The sequence below is a fragment of the Centruroides vittatus genome, unplaced genomic scaffold (assembly GCF_030686945.1).
Source record: "Centruroides vittatus isolate TY-2023 unplaced genomic scaffold, ASM3068694v2 scaffold_2569, whole genome shotgun sequence".
NCBI classification, from domain to species: domain Eukaryota; kingdom Metazoa; phylum Arthropoda; class Arachnida; order Scorpiones; family Buthidae; genus Centruroides; species Centruroides vittatus.
The window spans coordinates 882,627-909,150 of NW_027122690.1; the positions used below are offsets into that span (position 1 = coordinate 882,627).

At 32.6% G+C, this 26,524-nt stretch overlaps 2 protein-coding genes across 2 annotated transcripts; one reads left to right on the forward strand and one right to left on the reverse strand.

Annotated features, from left to right (window-relative positions):
* Positions 1 to 7,918: 7,918 nt before the first annotated feature.
* LOC136987668 (venom metalloproteinase antarease TserMP_A-like) lies at positions 7,919 to 12,246 on the reverse strand. The gene is made up of 11 exons (XM_067285420.1): positions 12,154 to 12,246; positions 11,883 to 12,052; positions 11,683 to 11,772; positions 11,468 to 11,594; positions 11,223 to 11,377; positions 11,067 to 11,135; positions 10,883 to 10,997; positions 10,739 to 10,819; positions 10,551 to 10,662; positions 10,336 to 10,476; positions 7,919 to 8,083 (listed from the first exon to the last, which is right to left on the reverse strand). The coding sequence occupies exons 1-11, from the start codon at positions 12,209 to 12,211 to the stop codon at positions 8,047 to 8,049; spliced, it is 1,155 nt and encodes a 384-aa protein (XP_067141521.1). The 5' UTR covers positions 12,212 to 12,246; the 3' UTR covers positions 7,919 to 8,046.
* A 3,389-nt stretch (positions 12,247 to 15,635) lies between these two features.
* Positions 15,636 to 19,639, forward strand: LOC136987711 (venom metalloproteinase antarease TserMP_A-like). The gene is made up of 11 exons (XM_067285480.1): positions 15,636 to 15,690; positions 15,792 to 15,961; positions 17,917 to 18,012; positions 18,084 to 18,210; positions 18,296 to 18,459; positions 18,558 to 18,626; positions 18,696 to 18,850; positions 18,914 to 18,966; positions 19,040 to 19,151; positions 19,214 to 19,381; positions 19,452 to 19,639. Exons 1-11 carry the CDS (start codon positions 15,636 to 15,638, stop codon positions 19,492 to 19,494), a joined length of 1,212 nt encoding a protein of 403 aa, XP_067141581.1. The 3' UTR covers positions 19,495 to 19,639.
* Positions 19,640 to 26,524: the final 6,885 nt, after the last annotated feature.

Genomic DNA, 26,524 nt, shown 5'->3' on the forward strand with positions numbered 1-26,524 from the left:
TGACGATGGGTAAATCCGAACAGGGACACACACATAGTCAAATGACAACTTCTCCGTCTTACTCATCGTACTCCCTTTTTATATGGAGAGGTGGTTCGCAGGCCCTTCTTTGATTTCGTCAGAAGAGATGATCTTCTTGGACCAATAACGTTATCGGTGACGTAGTAGTGTCACTGAAATTTGACTCATCTTCACAAGGAACTCAACTCGTGGGAATCGAGTTTAAACTGATCTTATCAACAAAATTTATCAGTTGATTTCCCGTTTAACTAACCCTTTTTGGTCTATTACGTTCCGTTTTGTATAAAATGTAGAGTTTGTATAAAATATAGTTAAAAGATTATAAAAGTTCACAAAATAGAGATTATAAACGTTCACAATATAGAGATCCCGATCTTCACACTGTACTTTCAACTAGATTTCAACTAGGAAGTTGTAAATTTCATTTTAAAATAAGGTTATGGTAAACATACATATATTTTATTGTGTAAAACTAATTATTTTAATTTAATCGAAAAATACCTATGTAAAATTTTTTCCTGAAATTTTCCGATGTTCCATAGGTTTTTCCCCGGGTTTGGTTTTCTTTGCCTGTGGCCCTCATGATTAGGCCAATACAAGCTTAACTAAAGCTACAAGCTTACAATCTACAAGCCTACAATCTAAAGCTACAAGCTTACAATCTACACATACAAGCTTAAAATCTGATCTGCCTTTATAATAAAAGAAAAATAGAAAAGAGAGAAATTCGAGATGAAATAATGTAGATTTATATCACTTAACTAATTGCCTAAATCTCAAAACTAGGGGCAAACACAACAGTCTAGATTTACAGGAGAAAAACAGATTCTAAACGCGTTGTATAGACTTTAGTGTTTTGACTTAAAGTAAACTGGCGGTGGATAGTGCCCTTCGTCGCCACCAAGAGCGCCATATCTAAGGTCACAGCCAGTGTTGTTCCAAGCCTTTCTGTAAAAGGTACTAGAAAGAGTACTAGATAACAAAAGTTTTCTCTAAAAAGAAATCGATCAGTAATGTGCGATAGTATTTTTAAAAAAATCGATATTAATATCAATAATACGACATAAGTATGTGCAGAATCAATACATTAAATGAAAATGATCTATTGACTCGTGCGGGCATTATTTTGACTGTAAACTGCTGAATGTATGTATATATTATATATTATTTAAATATATAAATAATAAATTTATAATTTTTGAAATTTCTATTTATTAAAATATATAGAGTGTTACATGTAACGTACAAAATTCATACAGGCGAAATTCATATATTACCATGTGGAGGCTGGAGGTGGAGACCACTCCACAGTGGAGTGAGATCCAAAACATTAATATCGATGTTCAGTGTTCACTGACCGTATCGGTGTTCATGCACCTTTAGTGATCACTTTGTACACTACCAATTGTTTAGCATTGGAACTGTTAGAGATTGGAGCCCCAAAAATGTATTTACTGCCAAAGTAAAGTATTAAAATTATACAATAAAAATGAATTTTTTGAAAGGTATCAAATTGAAAGGAAAGGTATTGGGATTTCATGAATGGTATTAGGAAAATGGTGTTGGATATCTTGAACTGGGACAAGTAAAAAAGGTACTAGATTAGTACAAAAGTACTAGGCGGAACAACACTGGTCACAGCCACAGTATGTAGTATATTGTAGCTGGTTGATTGCCCTAACTAAAATAATGGACCGGTAAAGTGTAAAGTGAACATAAGTCACGCGTGAGCATCGCTGCTGATTCTTTCTGAGACCCTATTTGACTCAATTAACATTTTTTAAGGATGCTCATTACTTTATTATATAAAAATGAGTAGAAAACGGCAACAGAGGCTCGCGTAGCGCTGCAATTACACTCATTGTCATCTATGGACACCCAGAGGCAGAGTTAAGCTCCGCCCACTAGGAAACAAGCGAATGTATTTCGGAATTACGCCATTTGAACATATAATAATTAATCTCGATAACAAGACGTCGGAAGTCAGTCTGTTTACCAATAATCACGAAATATTTTATCGATACAAACTGGAAAATTTTTAAAATATTTTTGAAGGAATTCTTTTCGTTTTATATTTTTTTAAACATTGGAAGGAATAACTAGAAACTGAACTAATAAAGAAATTTTATTAATAGAAAGTAAGAAGAATCCAATATTTAAAAACCCCTCTGTCTGAATAAACATTAATGTTAAATACATTTCGAAATAAATTAATATCTTTAAATTTTATGTCCCATTCTCAGTATTATGGTCTTTTCAGTTGAAAAAAGTTTATTCATTCATTTGGTAGAGCTAGCAAGAAAGTTCTAATTTAATGATGACGCGGGACACAAAGAGTTAGTTTGAGTAAAGAGTAACTCGAGTAAAAAGGCCGACGAGAGATTCCATATCTTTACTCCAGCGGGCCTAAGAGAAAGGCGACACAGAGAGCCCTTTCTTCCTCTCGTACATTACCGAAGTTTACTTAATCGCAATTTTTTCGCGAAATTTCAAAGACGCGGAACTTTCGAGCAAATTTACGCTTAACAATGACCACATACAATAGAAAAAGCCAACAATACATTCTAACAATTCGTTACGTATTGTTATATTATTATTGTTTAGAACGCGTGACGCCGTCATATTTTTACGTCGCTTGTTACGTAAAAACATTAATCGGTTTGAAATATTTCAGAAAGGATTATTTTATTAAAATAATATTCATTAGAAACAGGATTACTTTTAGTTTTTCAAGTTAAAATAATGCATTTTTTTTCCTAATACTGTAAATAAAATTATAGAAATGTGGAATCATTCATTTATTCTAAAGTAATGTTACCTGTATTTTTGAAAATCCAAAGTGGAATGTGTAACAATTGTAGCCCTTTGCACCCTAAGATAATGCTACCAGTAGTCGAGGCAACTTATAATAGGCCTATACAGACTGTTCAATTATTATGCCTTTGTGTCCTTTATCATAGCTTAAATTTATCTTTGTATACTAGTACATTTATCAATTAAGCTTTTGTTTAAGTAAAATTCTAGCTCTTTTAGCAGGGTTTTATTTATGTCCTCATTCCCTAATCTCTTAATTACAGGGTGACAATAATTAACCCGTACAAGTTTTTTGTATCGTAAATTTATTAAAGAAATGAAAATTAGCAAAACAACAGCATATAACAATGACAATACTTTACGTATTAATCAGATATTCAGCCAGTTTCAAAGTGGCCTCCTTTTGCTTTGATGCAGAGCCCCAAACGCGTTTTGAAATTCTCAGCGATGGGCCGCGCTCTTCTGGAGACAGTTTGTCTCACTCCCAGCGCAAGGATTGCTTCAGCGACTCCAAACTTTCATGGCGCTTAGAACAGGCCCTGGCCTCCAAAATGGACCATACACTGTAGTCCATTGGGTTCAGATTCGGCGAGTACGGTGACCATTCCGCAGATGAGATGAAATCGGGAAAATGAGACTTGCAACCTCCTGAGTCTTCTTCGCTCTGTGTGTCTGCGCCGAGTCCTGCGGAAACATCCATTTCGCACTGCCAGAATGCTGCTGAGCCCACAGAAGTACCACAGCCTCGAGAATGTCACAGTGGTACACATCTTGATTGATTTTGGCCCCTTGATCGACGAAAACAAGGGGTGTCTTGCCGCTCGCACAAATTCCGCCCCAAACCATGACTGACATTGGATTTTGTGATGTTCAATGACGGCTGAGCGTCCAGGAGCCCCCGCGGACCAGTTCCTGTCGTTTTGATGGTTGTACGGAGAAAAGCTTCTCGTCTGTGAAGAGAATGCACTCCCATTGTCGACCTGCGGCCCGACGCTTGAGTTAACGGGATCTTTGGAGTCTCACGCACTTGTTTTCATCAGTGAGGAGCTGAACCTTTTGGAACTTGTAGGGCTCGAGTACGAGTTCCTTTTTCACCATTAACCGCACCAATTTGCGATTGATTCTGATCACACGAGCAATTTTTCTCATGGAGACCTTCGCATGTCAGTCAACTCGCTTTGTGATGATCTTGCGGTTCCTAGACGTGTTGACAGTGCACTTTCTTCCATGTCCGGGACGGTCAACATTGTGGCCAAGCTCCTTGAATCGCCAAACTGCATCTGAGACTGTCATTTTTGGAACACCGAGCAGACGAACAATTTCACGTTGATGCTTTTCTTGCCGGAATAGCTCCAAAGTTGCACAACATTTGTTCGACACCATTAAAAAAATAAAAAACTAACCCTTATTACATCAAAAGTACATCTACACGGGCAGGAAATCATGGAGAATTAAACAATAGTATGTAAATTGGTGACAGTAAAAAAGTTCAGGTGCAGCATTGCTACAAACTTTGTACGGGTTAATTATTGTCACTCTGTATTTAACTACTTCTTAAGTAGAAATAAGTCGAAACCAGTTACTTTGTACCCGAATATCCGTAGTCTTGGGAAAACATTGGAAAAACAAATTTTTATGACAATGGATATATAAATCGTAAATTTAAGGAAAATAAATTCTAGAGCTTTTTTTGTACTATTGTATGTCTCATTCATTAAATTTGGTTGTAAATGATGCTGCCAAAGTAACAGTTAATTTTTTAACACTGTACTAGAATTGTACACGTTTTTTCTGCATCCCCTTACAGATGGGACATACTAAATCGTAATATCACCGGTTTAACACTGAAATCCGTAAGTAATATAAAATGAGAAAGCAGAATAAACGCAGAATAAATATATCAACTATTTTAATGGAGTTTTTTTTTTAACTCCTGTCAACTATACAGAACTATCATAAAAACATGCCAGTAAACTCCTATCGGTTGGGTTAAGTTACAAATCTAGTCTAGAGTGGGCAATCTTTTTTATAACATGGGCCAGAATAAATTTTACATTTTTTTCGCGGGCCGTAGTAGTTAATTGACGCCTTCTTGTGACTTGTAATTTTTTTAGTCTGCAAATATGAAATAAATAAATAAAAAGTTAATTACTACATTTATTTCTCTTATCGTTTTCGAAAATTACAAAGAATTGGAAAAATAACTATTAATTAGTTATTTTTCCAATTTAATAATCTATTAAAGATCTCGCGGGCCGGATAGAAACTTTTCGCGAGCCGTAGCTGGCCCGCGGGCCGGGGGTTGCCCGCCGTTGATCTAGTCTACTCGTGATTCGCATAATCGGGCGAGGGCGGCCGAATATCTAGCAGGCAGGCGGCTAACAGCCCACAACCGCTCCGGGATATAAAATTGGATGCTTTACGCGTGTGTCGCTTCTACCAGCTAAACCGTGACGTTGGCGCTCTGTAAAGGGCATGCGCCAATGCCTATAATCTGGCTGCTTGGAAGTTGACAGGTAGGCGGCTAACAGCTCAGAACCGGTGCGGGATATAAAATTAGGTGCTTTATGCGTGTGTTGCTTCTACCAGCTAAACCGGGTGAGGTTGGTGCATTGTAAACCGCATGTGCCAATGCCTATATAATCTGGCTGATTGGAGACTGACCCGGTTTCGACATTCCTTCCGCCACTGAATTATTCGAATATACAATAGCAATCTTATCGTTTTTTTCACATGTAGTATAGAAATTTGTAAAACATACATAATGCAGTTATAATAAAATATTAATTTTAATTAATTAAAATATGAATTATATGAATATAAAATATAATTAAAATATTAAAATTAGTTAAAATATGAAAATTTATATTTTATAAAATACAAGGTAAGGTCATTGGAAGGTGGAAGCAACGCTTCCATCGCTTCCAATGACGGCACGCCACTGTCAATTGCTTATATTTCGGCCACCGCTTTAAACTAAATTTTGAAATTTTTCACACTACATAGTAAGACAATTCTCCTTCAATCGAGATACTGGAAATGACTATAGGTGTTTAGGGGACTGAGAAATCACCCCCAAGTATCGGCAATTCCGGTTCCTGTATATATATAGAGAGAGACTTTTTTACTTGGCGGAAGTCACTGTCGTGACTCTTATTATATGCAACCGTCACGAGTTGCAGTTGTACGGTAAAAAATGGTTTGAATAGATTTACCATCATTTTCGAAAATACTATTGAAATTTTGAAGTATTGGAATAAATTTTTCTTATTTAATAAACTTCAATTGCGAATATTTTAAATTTCATTTTAATACGAAAATTCTTCTAATCGGTAAAGAAATTAAATTGCGAAAATTTTTAACTTATTGAAAATATTTTACATTAATCAAAATTTTTCTTTGTTTTTCACTTATGGCTGTGTCGCTGGATATCCAGGCATCTTACTAACTATTGTAAAGTAAAAAATGGTGCAGTTATATTATTTTATGTGAAGAAACACTAAATATATTTTATGACACTTTGAATTATTTTTACACGGCCAAAATATATATATTAAAAATAATAATAAAAAATTAATGATTATTCAACGATTAATAACATTATATAGTCTTAGTAGATAATAAAATCCGAGAAATATTTAGCGTTTTTAAGTTATAATGATTATCGCATACGGTATATTTAGTTACGGCCTCGTTAATTTTATAAAATATATTTTTATATATTCAATAGCTATTTTTGCAGTCAGTATACACAGTAATTATTTTTAATGATTATATAAACAACATTTTAAAAGTATTCTTACTTTTTAATGTGCGATTAAGCTTTTAAAATCACATTACTTTTGAATTTTGCGTGAGGAAATGTACAATTTAAAAATATAAAAGGATTGTTACTACAATGCGAGCAGTTAATTTCAAAATAATTAATAAAACTCTTTCCATCTGCTCTTCTTTAATGAAGCCATTCAGAATTTTTAATGCTAGCGAAATAACTGAAATGATGTTCCTTTTGTGAATATTTTATAATTTATTGTTTTTATAAATGGAAAATCTGCTGATAGCTTTCTTAAGTTTTCATATTAATAAAGCTCACAAATAGGAAATGCTGGGAAAATCGAGTTATATTTTTGTAAGCATGTAAGCTGTCATTGCAGCTTTAGCCGTTTATCGTATTCATAGTTTTCTTCTTTACTGTCGTGCAATTTTTCTCGAAGCATCATGTCCAATTCCTAATTTGTGGATTTTTTAGCCGTCTGGTAGTCTACAATATTTTCTTAATATCTTCTGTTTACATTCGTCCAACATTTCACCGACTGTCTGCTTTGCCATTTTTTATAATATTACAGATACACCATGATATTTCCAGCAATAAATGGTCTAGAATCGCCTGTAATCCGAACAAAATTACGAGAGAAAACCTGAAATTCCCGTGGTCACTAGACTAGTTTACTGGGTGGAAACAGATGGTTGTGTGTAGAACGCGCTCAGAGAGCTTATAATGAGAGAGTGATCATACCTAATAGCTGCCGCCATGACTATTCCATACTGCTTATGTAGCCTCAGCCACATACAATACTTAATTCAGAAGACTGAATTAATTTAGCACTTATTTAAATGTAAATTCGGGCAGAAAAAATAAATGTCGGTTTCAATTTTTAAAATGAATGTTTATTACTCTATTTAATAATTTCTGAAATTTGTTTATGATAAACATTTTCCCGAAATTGTAAATTGTAAGCTTGGTTACATTTACATATAAACTCGTGTATTACTTTATGATTGTTATCACTTATAATGAGGACTTGTAAATTTTGCTTTAAAGAATATTGACTAATTGGTTTTTTATCTATATTTTAAACTGCTTTTAATATTTCATTTCAAATGCAATCACTCATATAAAGTATATCAAAGATTACAATAATAATTTTTAAACTGTGTTCACTATAAAGTCTTCAATGATGTAGCATTTATTATGAAAGTTTTAACAGAAAGGGGCCTGCAAGATTTACAGGCGCAGCTGCGGTTTTTTTTGCGTTTTTGCGGAAAATCAAACGTATTTTAGACCCATGTAAAAATTCTCTAATTAGACTGGAAGCAGGGGACCTATTTATTTATTTATTATTTGATAGTACAAGGAAAGCCCTGTATGTACGGGCAAAAAATGAACCAAACACAAAAGTATTACAATCACACATAGTAATAAAAACAAAATTACAGTATCTTCCACAAGAAACGCATGACAATCAATCTATAAACAAAAAGAGGTACAAAATTATTATCATCACATTTTTACTAAAGTCAATAAATGTTACCCCAAAAAACAAAATGACAAATAACAAATAAACACACAGAAAAAAAAAGTGGCAGCGATTGGTCGACGCATATAAAACTAAAACTGATAATAAAACAAAGTGAATTAAACAAATACCTGAAAAATATTAAAGTGTTAATTAATAACCGCCCAAAAGCGCCGACCGTAAACGCTGCCAACTAGCCTTCATGTACTTGTTCTTGTGGTTCATATGGAGGTTATAGCCCTATATTCGCTTTTCCTCCGATGAGTAGCGTAATGATCGCTATGCAACCGAAGAGCCGGCCGTTTATTTCCCGGCCTAAACGTATCGCGCGGGAAACCGTGCCTTCCGGGAGGACTTTTATGGGGAACTGGCCTCCTATTCAGTCGTTATTGGCTAGGAGAAAACCCTGAAAACTCCTAGCAGCAAGCCTGTCCGAGTTGCGGCGCGAACCCACGACCGAACTTTCCAGTGTTTAGGGTCTGGTCACCACCGCTATGAGCGGCGACGGAGACCACTCGCCCACTGGTGGGGCGCCAACTAGCCAACACCCAGATGTCCTCTTAAATACTATAATCACACCACCTGGTGGACAAATTTCTGAAAAAAGAAAAAAGAAAAAATAGCTTTTGTAAATTAAAGACACAGTCGATGGAAAAGACCACCATTTATTACGTGCTTTTAGATTAAAACGTTTGGACCACCTGACCTATCTTTTTAGGCTACTTGGCCGCCTCTAGTTAAAAAACACAAAATTTATCCAATTAAAAATATAAAATTTTCTAAAAAACTGAAATCTCCGTGTGGAACAGGATGGAACACTATTAGAAGACGTCGTAAGACCAACCTATTCCAGTTTTTTAGAAAATTTTATATTTTTAATTGGATAAATTTTGTGTTTTTTAACTAGAGGCGGCCAAGTAGCCTAAAAAGAAAGGTCAGATCGTCCAAATGTTTTAATCTAAAAGCACGTAATAAATGGTGGTCTTTTGAATCGACTGTCTTTAATTTACAAAAAATAATTTAGCCATCCGACGAAAGAAACAAAAAATTGCTTATTCTAATCAAATCAATCCTGTTAATCGTTTATCTTAGTAATAAACCTGTAAATACAGTAATATTTGTTACGGTCTTGCAACAGTTGCCTATATGATTGAATTGACAAGTAATCTTCTCCAAAACACTTTTGTCTATCTGCAGTTAAAACTTTACATTTAGCTACCACATGATAAGCATCGGAATTGACGCAAGAATCACAGAACTCACAATACTCGATACACGGAGATCTCGTTGGTCTAAATCTATTACATCGAACATGTAGCACAGAAGCAGGGGACCTAATTGTAGCATTCTGTGAAAACGGGTAAGATCGGCTATAATGTAATAATCTTAATCTTCGCTATCGTTACTTTTTGCTCCAGCAACGTCTAGCTCATCTGCTAGTTAATAATAATTTGCAATAACTGCCAATAGGTATTAAGATATTATTTAATATCTTACTCTTTTTACTTAATTTTTTTTTTTTTTTGCTTCTTAAATTAAATTCCGATATTTTTTTCATTCGACATCTTTTGAATTGACACTAGTTTCTCGAAATGTAAAGTTTCGATTAATTAATTTTCGCTTATTTCAAAATTATAAATTATTCCTTCATAATATTATTATATCAAATTGTAAAACATTAAAGTTAGAAAAAGCAATTTACTAGAACCAGCGAATCAGGCTTGTTATACTGTCAACGAATTTAATTAACACTTTTCAAAATACATTTTGGCCTTTCTGGCCCTTTTCTAATGGATTATAAACAATGATGGCAATTCCAACAAAACAGAGATTATTTAAAATTAGTTTAGAACTAAATTTATAAACTAATTATTGTACAGTACATAGTATAGGGTTTATAGTAATATTATCATAAACTGTGTTTTGTAAGCAACGGAAAAATCCAAACAACAAATTTGACTGCGTTTTAATTAATTTATTTGCTTGAAATCATTTTTAAATACGACATTGATTAAACAATATGTCTGAAACCCAATTTACGCTTTATTTATTGTTTAAAATAATTTGTTGAATTTGAAACATATTAAAATTTGCAATCTTCAGATACACAAGAAGAATCGGACGACCTTTAAAAAATTATGCTAATTATGGTATTTATTATAAAAATATATTTAAATATATAGCTAATTCAAATCATGCTTACGATAATGTATCTTTAATAGCTTTTTTAGAGCAACTCGAAAATATATTTTTCTTATCAGTATCTCGACCTCCCATAATGTATCCGTCAGATCCTGGGCAATCTACCGCTTTGGGTTCTTCCCCATCGTGAGGACTTCCAAGTCTAAAAATATTTTCTCAATTTTATCTAAAATTCACAATATTTCTACATTTAATTTAATTTCTTAAATAACTTACAGATGTCCTGATTCGTGAGCTATTACGGCAGCTCTTTCAATGTGATCGGAATCGTCTCGAGTGACTCCAACTTTATAACAACTATGGCAAACCATGCCTAAGTATGCCATGCCTGAAAAACAAATTTATTTGAATGCACCTAGCAAAAATTAAAGGTTATAGATAGAAGGAAGCAGAAAAATATTTACCGTAATAATTCAAACTAACTGTATTATCATCCTGTGGTATGCCCATTTTACGACTAACAATGAATATTGAAATTAATCCATCTGTCATGATATCAAATATCAATAATATAATACTTACTCAACAAGGAGCATGATAATATCAGCATCTACAGCCAGACCAGTAAAATTTTCTCATATTATAAACAACCTCCCTAGGATCAAGATGTTGTTCGTATCCCGGAATTTCACTCTTTTTGACAAAAACTGGTTCCGTTTCTTCCTGTAATTGAAAACGAAATTAAATAAATAAATCTAATTAATAGATAAATCGCGAATTTTCCCACATTACCGTAAACGATGTAATTCCGAGTACACGAGCTTTTATTCCCAATTCTAATGTATCAAACATGTTTTGTACCTAAATAATAAACGAAAAATACGAAAAATTTTTATAATCCCATACTTTTATATTACATTTAAATATATGTAACAACTTATATCATACCGCAGTATACGTGACGGAAATATATTCCGTTAGAGATTTTTCAGTTTTGAATTTCTTCGTAACATTACTTTCTGTTAAGACCAGATATTCCACCACTATGCACTGATCGTCTCTGGCCATACTCTTCATCGTATTTTTAACACCCAAAGGCATGACTGAAAACAAATTCAAAGCATTATCAAAACCTAAATTGCGAAGCACAAATAATGTTCAAAATTTATATATGTATATATAAGCCTAGATACCTCCGTCATGGCCAAAATAGTTTTTGTCACTTATAACTTCCACAATTTGATGAGGTATTCTTCCATCTCTATCCGTCCTTCCCGACTCGTACGGTTCGATTCTCAAGTTTGAATTCACAATTCCTTGCTAAAAATATACAAAACAGTAGTATAATATCTACAATAATACGTTTTGTACAGTTTACAGTACAAGTATTAATAATAGTGATATTTACAATGGTGACAGGTCCATCTTCATCGATCAACAAAGCTGCTCCATTACTGCTGTCTCTGTATATTTTTTTCTTCAAGTCTTCTACATCGATCTGAAAGCATTTCAATATTTATATAAACTTATTAATTAGTACTCAGCTGGATGCTTTTTAATTCCCGAAACAACACCTTCTGAATAATAATAATTTAGAAAATGTCTTACCGAGTGACGTACTCGATCATTCGCATCAAGCAGTGCGAAGTTTTCCGCCAATATTTCTCCAGCAGGCTCTAATTTCAGTTCTATTTCTTCGTTTAGAGCTCGGAATTTGACCGTCTTCACTCCAGATCTGGATGTTTCCACCGACGGAAACACCAGCAGGTCAACTCGACCTGTTTATTAATTAATTTCAGAAACTTTAAAAAATTCCTTTAAAACTGTATATTAAAAAGTCGTGAATATTATTAATATTTTAATAAAAATATTGTCTTACCAGTTGAAATGGCCGAAACGTCTACAAATAGGAAACAAATTGCAAAATAGAAAATCATGACTAGTTATAGCAATAGCAATGCTTCCGCCCTATTTATACTCTTGCAAATCGAGTAGGAAGTGTTGATTAGTATAATTAACTGATCACTCATCCTCCGTTAATTGCTATTTCGCATCTGTTTGAAATTTTAAAAAAGTTATTAATTGTTGAAGTATCATTAATTTTTATTATTATTTTTAATATATATATTTTAGTCGTGTAAAAATAATTCAAGTGCCATAAAATAACCTCATAAAATAATATAATTACAGAATTTTTCACTTACAGTAGTTTGTAAGAAGTTCAACTTTCGATTATATTTCGAATAAATCAAAATTTTATTCAATCCGAAAAATTTATTCAAATACTTTAAAATTACAATCGTGGTTTCGAAAATGGTGGAGTTTCTATTCGAAGTATTTTTAACGTAAAACTGCAACTCGTGACAATGACATATCTGGTGTCACTGTCTATATATACAGGAATCAGAATTGCCGATTTTCGGGGTCCGAACACCTATAGTAAGTTGGAATATCTCGTTTAAAGGAGAATTGTTTTCTTCGGTGGTATGCAAAATTTCAGGATTTTGTATAAATCAAAACTCTGAAAAGCTGTATTTTTTTGTCATTTTTCTTCATCCGGCACTGCAGACCCTCGGAGAGAAAAAAACTACGCGGTCTGGAAAGCTCAAATTTTAAACTTAAGCCTTTCTCGTTATCAGTCAGGTGCTGGCAAAACTTCAGAGTCGATAGGTGAAAGTTCACGGGGGTTTCTCTCATAGAACTAATTCAATTTTACGGTTTAATTTTATGCTTCTAAGAATAAAACTGCATGGAAACAAATGATTTTTTTTATTTAAAATGTAATTCAGAATTACAAAAGTTTAAATTTAAGCAATTAAAACTTTTTATAACCGTTTTTCTAAACGGCGTATCGACCGAACGAATGCTGAAAGCATTTGTGTTCATTCGTCAATCTCCGAGCGCGGACCGAATTGTACGTCATCGTCTTATCTCTTGACGTAATAATACAATTAATAAACAAAAGCATTTAAGATGTAAAAAAATTATACCGAGTAAAAACTTATGACAATTTAGACGACAGTCAAATTGTCTTTAGGAGTTGCCCATTGGTAAATATAAGCTCGGTGCTTCGAAACGGTACACAAAATTTTTGCATGTATTATTCTTTCCTACAATTTCCTTCTAAACCAAAACTTATTTTTACCAAATTAAAACTTGTAAAATCAATTTCACTGTCGTCTAAATTGTCATAAGCTTCTACTTGTCGCAATTTTTTGACATATCAGATGTTTTTCTTTGTTTTTCACTCGGCTGTGTCGCTGGATATCCAGGTGCAAAAACAATGTCGCTGCTCTTTTTAATTTAATAATATTTAATTAAGAATTTCATGTGAATTGTTTACTTTTACATTTTTTCTCTTTGTCTAGAAACTTAATAATCATTAAATAAGTTTCGATTATTATTTTTATTAGGCAAAACTTTACATGTAAACGAATATAACTGATGTTTAGATAATCTACGCCAAGCTGTCACATTGGTGTGAAAATTATTTGCGACAATGCCCGGATATATCTGATAGAGCCATTTAGAATGATAATCAGATAAGTATTTTATATTTTAATTAATTTTCTTTTTTTTCGTGCGTATTTAAAACGGTAGACGTATACATCCGGTAAAACGAACTCGTAATAATCGATATTTATTCATTTCAGATCAATTTTAGATAATTCATATGAAATTAACTTTTATTAAAAAAATATTCAAATCGTTTTATTATTATTTAGCTTTTATTATTTTTAATATTTCTCGAAAACTTGTTAAAATGGTTTATGTACTGTTGTCGTTAATTCGTTTCATGTAATGTTATCTGTAATTAGCACAACTCGTAACTAGATTTTCCTTTTAATAACTTTTTTAACTTTATGGGTTTTTAAGTTATCGACAATTGTTTTATATTTGAAGTAATTTTTCTATTTTCCTTGTACGTTTTTATTTTTATTGATTATAATAAAATGTAGAAACAATTATTGCAGCTGGCTACATACTGCAAAGTGAATTATGAAGATTAATTGCATCTATTTCGTGTGAGAAATATCTTTATACAGTTTTAAATCTACTTTTATCGTTTACGATAACCGTATTTGTTGATTGTAACTCTTTCGTCTAATTACAGTTTATAAATTTAAAAAACTTTTGTGTTTATAAATATCGTATAGGACCTTTGTACAATATAATTTATAACGTGACTTATGAATTATTTTAATAACAGAGCAAAATTAATATTAAATATTTAAATCATTATCTCGGATAATTTAAATGTTTAATAGTAATTAATCTTTGCTTTGTATTCATTTTTGTGTATTTTATTTACGCAAGAAGGCAGCAAAGTGCTGAAAGTGTTATGGTGAGTGTGCATTTCTGTCCTATCGACCCAGACGTATCGCTAGCACCTCACTAATAACGACAAACTCTTAAATTTAAAATTTTATATTTCTAGATCCAGCAGATTTTTCTTTACGAGGTTTAGCAGTGCTGGGTGAATAAAAACGAGAAGAAAACACAGCTTTTTGATGACTTTTACACTTTTCAATTGTTTATATATTGTCCACCGCTTTATACGAAATTTTGAAATTTTTCACACTACATAGGAAAACAATACTCCTTCAATCGAGATACTGGAAATGACTATCGGTGTTTAGGGGACAGAGAAATCACCCCCAAGTATCGGCAATTCCGGTTCCTGCATATATAGACAGAGACTTTTTTACTTGGCGGAAGTCACTGTCGTGACTCTTACTATATGCAACCGTCAAGAGTTGCAGTTGTACGGTAAGAAATGGTTTGAAATAGAATTATTATGATTTTCGAAACCACTATTGAAATTTTAAAGTATTTGAATAAGTTTTTCTTATTTAATAATCTTAATTTGCGAATATTTTAAATTTTATTTTAATACGAAAATTCTCCTAATCGGTAAATCGACGTGCTGTAACGTCGATTTACCTATTAGGTTCAAATTGTTAGAAATTAAATTGCGAAAATTTTTAACTTATTGAAAATGTTTTACAATAATCAAAAATTTTCTTTCTTTTCATTCAGGGCTGTGTCGCTGGATATCCAGGCATCTTACTAACTATTGCAAAGTAAAATAATGTACAATTATATTATTTTATGCGAAGAAACACTAAATATATTTTATGACACTTTGAATTATTTTTACACGGCCAAAATATGTATATTAAAAATAATAATAAAAATTAATGATTCTTCAACGATTAATAACATTTTTAAAATTTCAAACAGATGCGAAACAGCAATTAGCGGAGGATGAGTAAACAATTAATTATACTAATCAACATTTTCCACACCATTTAAACGACTATAAATAGGGCGGAAGCATTGCTATTGCTATAACTAGACATGATCTATTTTGCAATTATTTTCCTATTTGCAGTCGTTTCGGCCATTTCATCTGGTAAGACAATATTTTTATTAAAATATTAATAATATTCAATACTTTTTAATCTACAGTTTTGAAGGGATTTTCTTAAATTTCTGATATTAATAAATAAACAGGTCGAGTTGACCTGCTGGTGTTTCCGTCGGTGGAAACATCGAGGTCTGGAGTGAAGACGATCAAATTCCGAGCCCTAAACGAAGAAATAGAAGTGAAATTAGAACCCGCTGGAGAAATATTGGCGGAAAACTTCGCACTGTTTGATGCGAACAATCGAATACTTGACTCGGTAAGTCATTTTCTAAATTATTATTATTATTCGTCACGTTATACAGTAGCGTTATTTGCAACAATTTAACTACTGCCCACTCTATATTAGCCTAGTTACCATTTGTGCTGTGTGCAACAATCACGATTGTACAAAGTAACGGGTATAATGGGTTTTTCACAATAGCAGCAATAGTCGAAATTATAAAGAAGTATTTCGAAAATTCAACGAACGAAAAGAGGTCAAATGGAAGTATCGAAATTTCAAAGCGAGGAAATTGAACTTGACCGAACTGAATATATTTGTTGCAATTAAGTCTAGAGAGAAAAATTTTAACCAGTCAATGTTTACCACAAAGAAAGTAGGGCTATTGTGTACTAATGCATTTTGCTATTTTTAAATTGAATAAATTACTTATCACTTTACAGTTTTATGTGTCGCGAAATAAAGTTATAGAAAGCGGCACGAGGAGTCCGTTTTCGAAATGTTGCTTGAGACCTTCATTACCACCGAGTCTTCTAGAAAGCCAAAAACATATGTAACATTACGGTTAATAACAACAGCGAGAAATACACCAAGTTAAATTTTCGCGATAGTAATTACGCAGTATTTTTTAAAATCATGAAACTTTTGGCATAGTAGATTTTCCAAAAGTCAGCTATGCCAAAAATACGAATCTGGTCTCTGGATATTTCGAATATTTTACTTTGGTAAAACTTCGTGGGGTATTCAAAAGCGTAATTACTGACAAAATGTGTAGATAATCGAATACTCCGTTGGTACTTCGTAAAAACTTTAATGGCTAGTGTTCTTCCGTTTGTTCCATTGACGTCGCGTAGAATTTCTGAGTTTGCATAGTGTGACAGGAATTGAATTCTTGCGATAACAATGTATTTATTCGTATTTTAAAACTTTGTATCTATTAGGATAAGACTAAGTTAATTAAATTATATTTCTATTGTAAAGAGATAAAAGGATTTATCATAAAAAGCAAATCTGTCAAACACAACTTTTTAGATTCTTCCATTCAATTAAATTTATATCAAATTGGAGATGGGGAATTAAAAAATGATCAGACTTAAATTCCGTGATAGAATTATCTGTTGTGTACATATTCAGACAAAAATATGTTGTCGAGAAAACAATTGCCACGTGTTCGAAAGGCAACTTATGTTAAAAAAGTAATAGATTTTATTTACACAAAACAATTCGAATTGTTATTATTACATTCGTTAATCACAATGTTACTAAATTTATATGCAATATATTAGTATTAGGATTATATTTTTTAAATAAAAATAGCAAGTTTACATAAATACTTAAATGTTTTAAGATCGACATAGAAGACTTGAAACGATGGAGTATCTCAAAAGCGTAGTTACTGAAAAATGTGTAGATAATCGAATATGGCGTTGGTACTAGGTAAAAACTGCAATTGGTAGTATTCTTCCGTTTATTCCATTGACAGCGCGTAGAATTTCTGAGTTTGCATAGTGTGACAGTAATTGAAATTTTGTAAGAAGAATGCATTTGTTCTTATTTTAAAAACGAAATATGAATAACCATTAGAATAAGAGTAAGTTAATTAAATTATACTTTTATTGTAAAGAAAAAGAAGGATTTATCATAAAAGCCAAATGTATGAAACACAGCCGTTTACACATTTCCTTTCAAATAAATTTATACCAAATTGGATACGGACAATTCAAAATATGTGCATTATGGTCAAAGATAAAATAAATGGGAGAATAATCTGTTGTTTATACAAAAATATTATGTCAATAAAAGAATTACCATATGTTCGAAAGACAACTAGTTGTCTTATTTTAAAGAAGTAATAGATTTCATTTACAAAATACAATTCTGATTGTTATTATAACATTCGTTAATCGTAAATTTACATACTGTGTATTAGTATTAGGATAATATTTTTTGATGAAAATAGCAAGTTTACAAAAATACTTAAATGTTTTAAGATCGACATACAAGATTTGAAAAGACAAATGTACAGAAACAGCACTAATGGAGCAGCTTTGTTGATCGATGAAGAAGGACCTGGACCTGTCACAATTGTAATTATTTCTGTTGTTGATAATTATACGTATTATTGAGGAGATTATAGTACTTTTATGCTTATGTTTAGCATGGAATTGTGAACTCAAACTTGAGAATCGAGCCGTACGAATCGGGAAAAACGAATGAAGATGGAAGAATACCTCATCAAATTGTTGAGGTTATAAGTGAGAAAAACTCTTTTGGCCATGACGGAGGTATCTAAGTTTATACACAGAAACATTTTTCATTTTTAACACTACGCAGCTTAGGTTTTGGTAACATATTAACTTTGTTTACCAGTCATGCCTATGGGTGTTAAAGAAACAATAGAGAAAATGGAGATAATGGCCAGAGACGATCAATGCATAGTGGTGGAATATCTGATCTTAGCAGAAAGTAACTTTACCAAATATTTTAAAAAAGAGGAAAGTCTAGTAAAATACATATCTCGCCTGTTTATTGAGGTAGGATATTATTTGTTACATGTATTTAATAGTAATATAATAGTATTTAAGTTTAGATTACAATTTATACTTTTGTGATGTTTTTATTTATTATTCAGGTACAAAACATAATTGATACCTTAGAATTGGGAATAAAACTTTCCGTGCTCGGAATTACATCCTATACGGTAATTGAGGAAAACAAGTAATTTATCCGTCAATTAGATTTATTTATTTAATTTCGTTTTCAATTACAGAAAGAAACGGATCCATCTTATATACAAGGCAGTGCAATTTCGGGATACGAACGATATCTTCATGCTTCAGAGTTACTTCATAATATGGGAAAATATTACTGTAAACATTCTACTGGTTTGGCTGTAGATGCTGATATTATCATGCTAATTGTCAAGTAAGTATTATATTATTGATATTTATAGATAACAGGTGGATTAATTTCAATATTTATTGTTAGTCGTAAAATGGGCCGGCTGAATGATGATAATACAGTTAAATTGAATGTACTAGGTAAATATTTTTTGCTTACTTCTACGTTAACCTAAAATTGTTTCTATGTACTTTTAAATAAATTGTTTTATAGGCGTTGCGTACACAACCGGTGTTTGCAAGAAATGTTATAAAGTTGGCATCGTCAGTATCGATCCACACAATTATCACAGAGCTAATATAGTAGCACACGAATCAGCACATTTGTAAGTGATTTAAAATATTACATTAAATGTAGAAATATTCTAAACTTGAGACGAAATTTCAGACTTGGAAGTGTGCACGACGGAGAAGATGCCAAAGAACTCGGATTTCCAGGAATTCCTGGAGCATTAGATTGTCCAGCATCAGACGGATACATTATGGGAGGTCGTAGAAATGGTAACGAGAATAAATTTTCCAAATGCTCGAAAGAATGCGTCAAATATACATTATCGTAAGCATAACTTTAATTATATATTTTATTATTTTAGAAATAAATGCGTTAATAACGCAATTTTTTTAAGGAAATCATCTTGTGTAATCGAAGAAGATTGCAAATCTTATTAATTCGTATATGGTGGATATTTTTTGTTTAAAAAATATTATATTAAATGAGAAAATAAAATGTGAATTGGATTTCCTATATATTATTTGATGAATTTTTAATCCAGAAATAATTTGAACCGAATAAAATAATTACTATATTGTGAAATTTTGTCGTCTGTGTTTTCTGTTCCTGATCAGACATTATCATTCATTGCTTTCTTACCTTCTTAACAAGAATCGTTTGCATTGCATTAATAAAGTAAAACTTTCCATATCAAGAATTGAAATTTGTGTCTGCTTAGGAATTGTGAAAAATGAAAAAAATATATATATGTAAAGGTGTGGATTGTCCTCACGATCGGAGGCGCGGTTCAATGACTAAAAACCGATGACGGAATAAAGCAAGCGTGGAATAAGGGGGAGGAACATTTGACAACAAAACGCAAAAGAGTTTAGATCTGGCAACACTGAAACAAGCTTCTGGGAAAAAAGGAAGTGATGACCACGTGTATCGACAGAAGGCGGGAAAAGAATCTTTACATATATATTAAAAATATAATTGAAAATTGATAAAAAATGACATTATTGAAGTATAGTGAAGCGCTTTTGAAATTAAATATTAAAAGCAGTTTAATATGTTATCGATAAATTAATATTTTATCGAAGCAAAAAGTACAGTCAACAGCTCGTCTTAACAGGAATGAGAAGCATAAAATAATACACGATGTTTACGTGAAAACGTAACCAAGCTTACAATTTACGACTGAATTTACTGAACTTAGCACTTATTGTACTGTACACTATATGTGATACGTTATTAAGCAAAGCTACATTAGTGTTACATTAATTGATAAGACGGTAATGAGAATTTTTACAATTCCCGGAAAAAGAGAAAAACTGAAAAGAAGGTAAAATAAAATTCTTGCAAATAATACAAAAAATGTCTTTAGTCGTACGTAAAATGATACAATTAACAATCAAACGTTAACAATTATAATTATATAATCCCATAGGAATTTGTGGGAATAACATACACAAGTCGTATATTTTGTTTAGTTTTTCACTTTAAAGATTTTAAAGTTAATGTTTTCGCTTATATTTGACTTCAAAAATTCCATTAAGCAATCGAGCAATATATTACACTTCGGTGGCCAATAGAAAAAGTACAAACTTCAGAAGAACACACTTTATATTTTAATTTTCAAAACGTAGTTTTCTGTTAGAAACTATATTTATACTATATTGTCGAGATCATGTTTATGAAAATACATCAACAAAGCTTTTCATATATTGTTACTAAATGCAAAGAAATGGCATCTAAAATAGCACAGTTAAAGCCGAGTTCTTCGGGGTAATCTTTAATTCTTTTCCACTCCCCCCGCGGGGATTTCTAAAAATCCGTTATTAATGTGCATTCTCATGGCATACCCTATTGAAACACAGGATAAACATTCTCGTGATGTACCCTAACTGTGTACTAAATTTCAGTTTTCAACTTTTAACCGTTTGGGCTCTGCGCTTATAATAGACATAGGTTGATAATAATCAACCATGTTTATTATATACAGTAGTAGGCATTAGCTGATGCATCGAATAGCTTATTTCACCTACGGGAGTACGGGATACGGGAGTACGGGATATGTCGATTCTGTCTTATCTTCACAGTTCTTATGCATTTTTGAAGCCAAGTCCCATAATTCAGTTTTGTATAGTAAATTAGAATTATATATTTATCGAGTACAAATACAATTAAATATAAGTGTCTTATCCAACTTATTATCAATAACCAACACTAAATATTCGATGTTAATCTTAACTGTTATTCTGAATTATCAATATGAATGCATATATCTGCTGATTTTTTCTTGTCTGGTCATTTCGTCTAATCCAGGTAATTAAAATTATAGGAACGGATTCACCAAAGCGTCGTGGACCAAATTTAGTATTCAGAAAACTTATCGTAACCGAAAATGTCGCAAATAGGCGTTGTTACATTACGACATGGAATGGGTTGTCGTAAGTCAAGATAATTCAAGCCGGCCGATGAGCAGGGCCGGATTTGAGGCGATTGGAGTCAATCGGGCACCGCGCTTGAAGGGGCCCCGCATCACATCAAAATTTATATATTTAAAAATAGTACATTTTACAAAAATAAATATCTAGGTATATTATTATAAAATATAAAACAACATATTTGAATATGTAAATGAACTGTTAATTAATTTTGTTATGTAAAGTTTGAAGGGCCCCGCAGTGTCGTCTTTATTGCAAGGCGTACGGGGCTCTGGCCCAGGGTCCCCTAGTCAGCGACTAACTTCTGAATATCAGTTACTTGAGTACTAATAGATGGCTGAAGGGATTCGACAAAGTTAAAAAAACTCTGGCGACTAAAAAAGGTCAACGGCTAATTGTGTGCAAGGTGAAAAATGTATCCGAAAACACTACGTACTGCGTGTTCTTTACGCGATTACGAGAACGTATGGTTAAAGGAAGTTTCATATTATATGTGTTCAGTTATTGTAGATTCCAATGTAAATTTCATTTCAATGACCAGTAATTTGAAATAATTCAATTTCGTGTCAGGATGGCCTCTACTAGGCTCCCCATAACAAAACCCTGGCTACGCCAATGCCCTAGGTCTGTAATATACTATTCTTTCTGTTTCCTTAAGGGGACCCCATCTTAGTCCTGGCCCAGGGCCCCTTACGTTTTAAAGACACCACTGGGGCCCCGCAAAAAAAATTCAATCGGGCTTCGCACCTATTAGATCCGGCTCTGTCGATGGGAATCATTTAGCTTTCTCGATCGACGAATTATACGGTTTATCGAAAATTTATCATTTATTTCCATTGTAAAACGCCTTCTTTTTCTGTCTCATTTTATCACCGAAACTTAAATCTAAGACAACTGGCACTATTTGAAAGTTTCATAATTATGTTCCTATTAGACGCAGAGTCGTAACTAGTCTTTTATGCACCCGGTGCGCCCTGTGCGAGCTTCTGTAACTACGCCCCAAAACTATGATATAAAACTTGGTCCAGGTCATTTATACGCTCCCCCCAGGGACTGCGCCCTGTGCCTGGGCACCGCTGGCCCCGCCCTAGTTACAGTACTGATTAGACAAAACTGTATACTCTCGAAATCGGATCACTGATATTTTGTCGTAAATAGACAATCCGGTTACGACGAGCTTCGTGAATTGCAGATAGGATTTGTATTAAATTTCTCGTATCTAACTACATCGCGAAAATACGACGTTACTAACGACTCTTTCGTGAATCCGGGCAACAGATTTTTTGCGGAATGTAACGTAATACAACTTAAATGCTTAACCGTATTTGATATTTAATGTTATAATTACTCATTAAAACAAGCTGAATTTAACTTGTTTGAATAATTTTTCATTATTATGAATTAAAAATAATTTCTACCGTCGACAAAAAGTCCTCCCGGCGACGGGAGATTAAATTTCCAGTATGATTGCTGGTGTAATTTTACAGCAGCAAATAACAAAGAATTTCAAATATATTAACTAGAAGAAAATTTTAAATCAGTGTTGTCATACATGACTGTGTTCATGAGATATAACACTAATTAAAAGACTGTGAATTAGATCTGTAATTGTTTTTTTTTTTTTTTGTATTAGGATAGGGAATATAGTTTTGACTAGATAAACACAAAACACTCACAAATCAGAGACTAACAAAAAACACAATACCAGATTACATTCAACATAAGCAACACAATTGAATACAAAACACGCATTAAAAGCATTCAACACATAAGGTGTTATTACTGACATATTCGTTTGATTACACACGGAACTACAACTTCAAGCAACATTAACTCTAAACATAAAAATACTACCCTAAGTTCTCTGTAGAAAGGTCAACTTTTTTTCTTGGGGCAAGCAACCTGCGATTCCGTAGCCGCATGCGGCTCTTTTAATGCATAATTGCGGCTCTTTTTAAGTTTGTAAATAATATACATATAACAAAATAAAATTTTAAATTTAAGTAAAAGAAAGAGATAATTTTTAAACGCCACTAATATTTTTTAAAGACTTTTTAATTTTACTAATCACTTATCTCTTCGCTATCAGATTAAGATCAAACCTTAATAATAATAAATGAATATCGCATTGTGAGAAACACGCCAAACTAACCTAGCAAACGTAGAATTTAGCGCTTTAGCAGATAGTGGTTAAGGCGTGATGTCATATTGTCGTAATATATTTTGAGCATCTTCGACCAGTTTCGTCCATGGCCTTCATGGTTTTGTCTAAAAATATAACTCGTGGAGACATCTCGCCACTGTAAGGCAAATTTAAAATCAGAAACATGAACCATCACGAATACTCCAAAGCAGTTTCTCCTGCTTGATTTAATTTAACAATCATGTCGTCTTAGCGCATGGTAGTTTTTTATACTGTTTTTATTTACTCGTGTTTAATTCATTAAATATCATAATGTGCAAAAGATAAATATTGAATAAGAGCTTCTAGTATTGAGAGTAATACTTAATATGGCTAGAAAAAAGAGAAAGGTAGAAGAAGAAAATCGAACATTTAGAATTGTATGGACTGTATTTTATGCAGTTGTTGCAAATTTAACAGGATACCCAGTGTGTTTAATATGTCAAGAAAAGTTTTATAATAACAAAAAATCAAATGTACAAAGGCAATTTTAAATACTGTAAACATGAAGCATTTGCAAACACTTATCGAGAGGGGGAAGGAAGAAGAAAGGCGGTAGAAGAACTTCAACGTAAAATGAACTTAAGTAAATGTACATTTTAAAATTGTATAAAATCAAGTACAGTGGATATACCTCGTTATAGCGCTGCTCGCTATACCGCGCACTCGGTTATAGCGCGGGCGATGTTCGCGACGCGATAAGCTCAAACACGTTTATACAGGTCCGTGCGACGTTAGTGACTAGCGCATTTTATTGTTACTGCGTATTGAGTAATTATGTATGTATTGAGTTCCTGCATGTATTTTGAATACAGTAGTGTTTAATTATTGTATGCATGATGAGTAAAAAGAAAAGCTTGACATTATTGCTAAAGTAAAGATCGGAGTTTCGAAAGCAAACATAAGAAGAGAATACGGCGTAGGGAGAGCGGGGCTAAAAGTTCCCGGGGTAAGTTGTTCCTATTGAAATAGCTCCATAAGGAAAAAATATATATATAATTAGTAAATATATCATGAAATCGAACGTTTCTGCGCACCGACGGCAGCTATCTTAGTCAGGTCAGTGACGTTCGGTACATTGGAAAGAGAGCCTGTACGTCGCTGATCCACGTAAGTAAATATTTTCGTGTTTGATATTTTTGGTATATCTGGCGAATTTAAATAATTAGCGATTAGTTGTTTGGTATTTTTATTTAAAAATATATCGAGTATCTTGATATACTACGCTAAAACTGTATATGTCTCGTAACCTAATCTAGTAGTTGCTGTTTTGAACCCATGTGTTATCGGGGCTAGATGTTCCCTTCTTTGGGGGCATGTTGTGACCTTGGAACAACTTGCCCCAGTTCATCTGTACCGGTAATGCAGTAAAAATAATGGTTTTTTTTTTCTTTTGCAGTATGCGGACTTATATTCGAAAAACAACACGGGTTCTGTATCTCAGGAGTTGGTGCAAAGAGCTGCAGATGCAGTTATTAAAGATGGTAAAAAAATAAAAAAATGTTGCCAGAGAATTAGATATTTGTCATATGACGTTATACAAATTTGTAAAGAAGTTGAAATCTGGAGTAGAAAACGCTGCGATTGGCTACAAAAAAGTAAGATTGGTCTTTAGTGAAGAACACAAAAACAAGTTAACAGAGTATTTGTTAAATGTAAGCTTTACTGACGAAAGACAAATCTTGGATCAGCCAGGGCCATCAGGAGTTGTAAATTTGTTTGCAACTTCTGGTGTTATACAAGAACTTGGAAAGGATGTTCTTTTCTCTCCTTTTCTTTAAGTAAAAGTTATAAATGATGAAACATAAAAATGTTTTGTTTATAATAAATTTAAGAAAAACAACTAATTATTTATAAGATATTATTGATTAGTCCTTAAATACATACTTAGTTAAACAAATTATTGTTTTTTTTTTACATATTACACATTCCATAGATCTCGTAACAACTTGCCCCACCCTGTTAACAACTAGCCCCGAACCGGGGTAAGTTGTTACTTTCCGACTTTAGGTATTGTATTATTAATTGTAAAAAAATCTTACAAAAAACAACCCCAAAAACTGTATTTATAGCAAAGTTAGATATATTACTAAATTTTAATCTCTTAATACTTATGCTAGAATTACGTTTCCTTAACAAAATATAAGGTTGATTAAAAAACGGAACTTGTAGCCCCGCTCTCCCTACCTGAAGGAACTGTAAGGGGTTGGATGGCAGAGGAGACAAAACTGAAATAATTTAATAAATATTAAAAACAATGGGATCGGTTATTATTATAATGTTAAAAAAGTGTCCGTCTTTGGTTTAATTCATTCGAAATCGGATAAAGAAGAGTGATTTTAACTCGTTTATTTTTAAAGAATTTTTTATAATTTTTTGGAAATTATTGTTTTTTAACACTGAAATAATTTGTTGATAAGCTTGACCAAGATGCTGGGCTTACTCGAAAAAAGACAAGACTTGGAAAAAATCAAAATGTTGACGATTGCCTCTATGCATGGTTTGTGCAAAAAGAAGTAAAGGTATTCCCATATCTGAAACTGCTTTAAAGTTGCAGGCTGAAAAATTCCATGTAAGCTTAAAAGCAGATTTTAAGGCTTCTGACGGTTGGTTGTGGCGTTGGCAAAAATGACACGGCATCTTCCAAATTTCCATTTCTGGTGAAGCAAAGTCTAGTGATATTGAAGGCGCTGCAGAATTTTTCAAACAGTTCACAATTTCCATTAAGAAAGAAGGGTATACTGATGCACAAGTTTATAACTGTGATGAGACTGCATTATATTACAGAATGTTGCCAAGTAAAACCTTAGATCTAAAAAGTAATCCACAAAAGGCAGGATTAAAACCAAGCAAGGA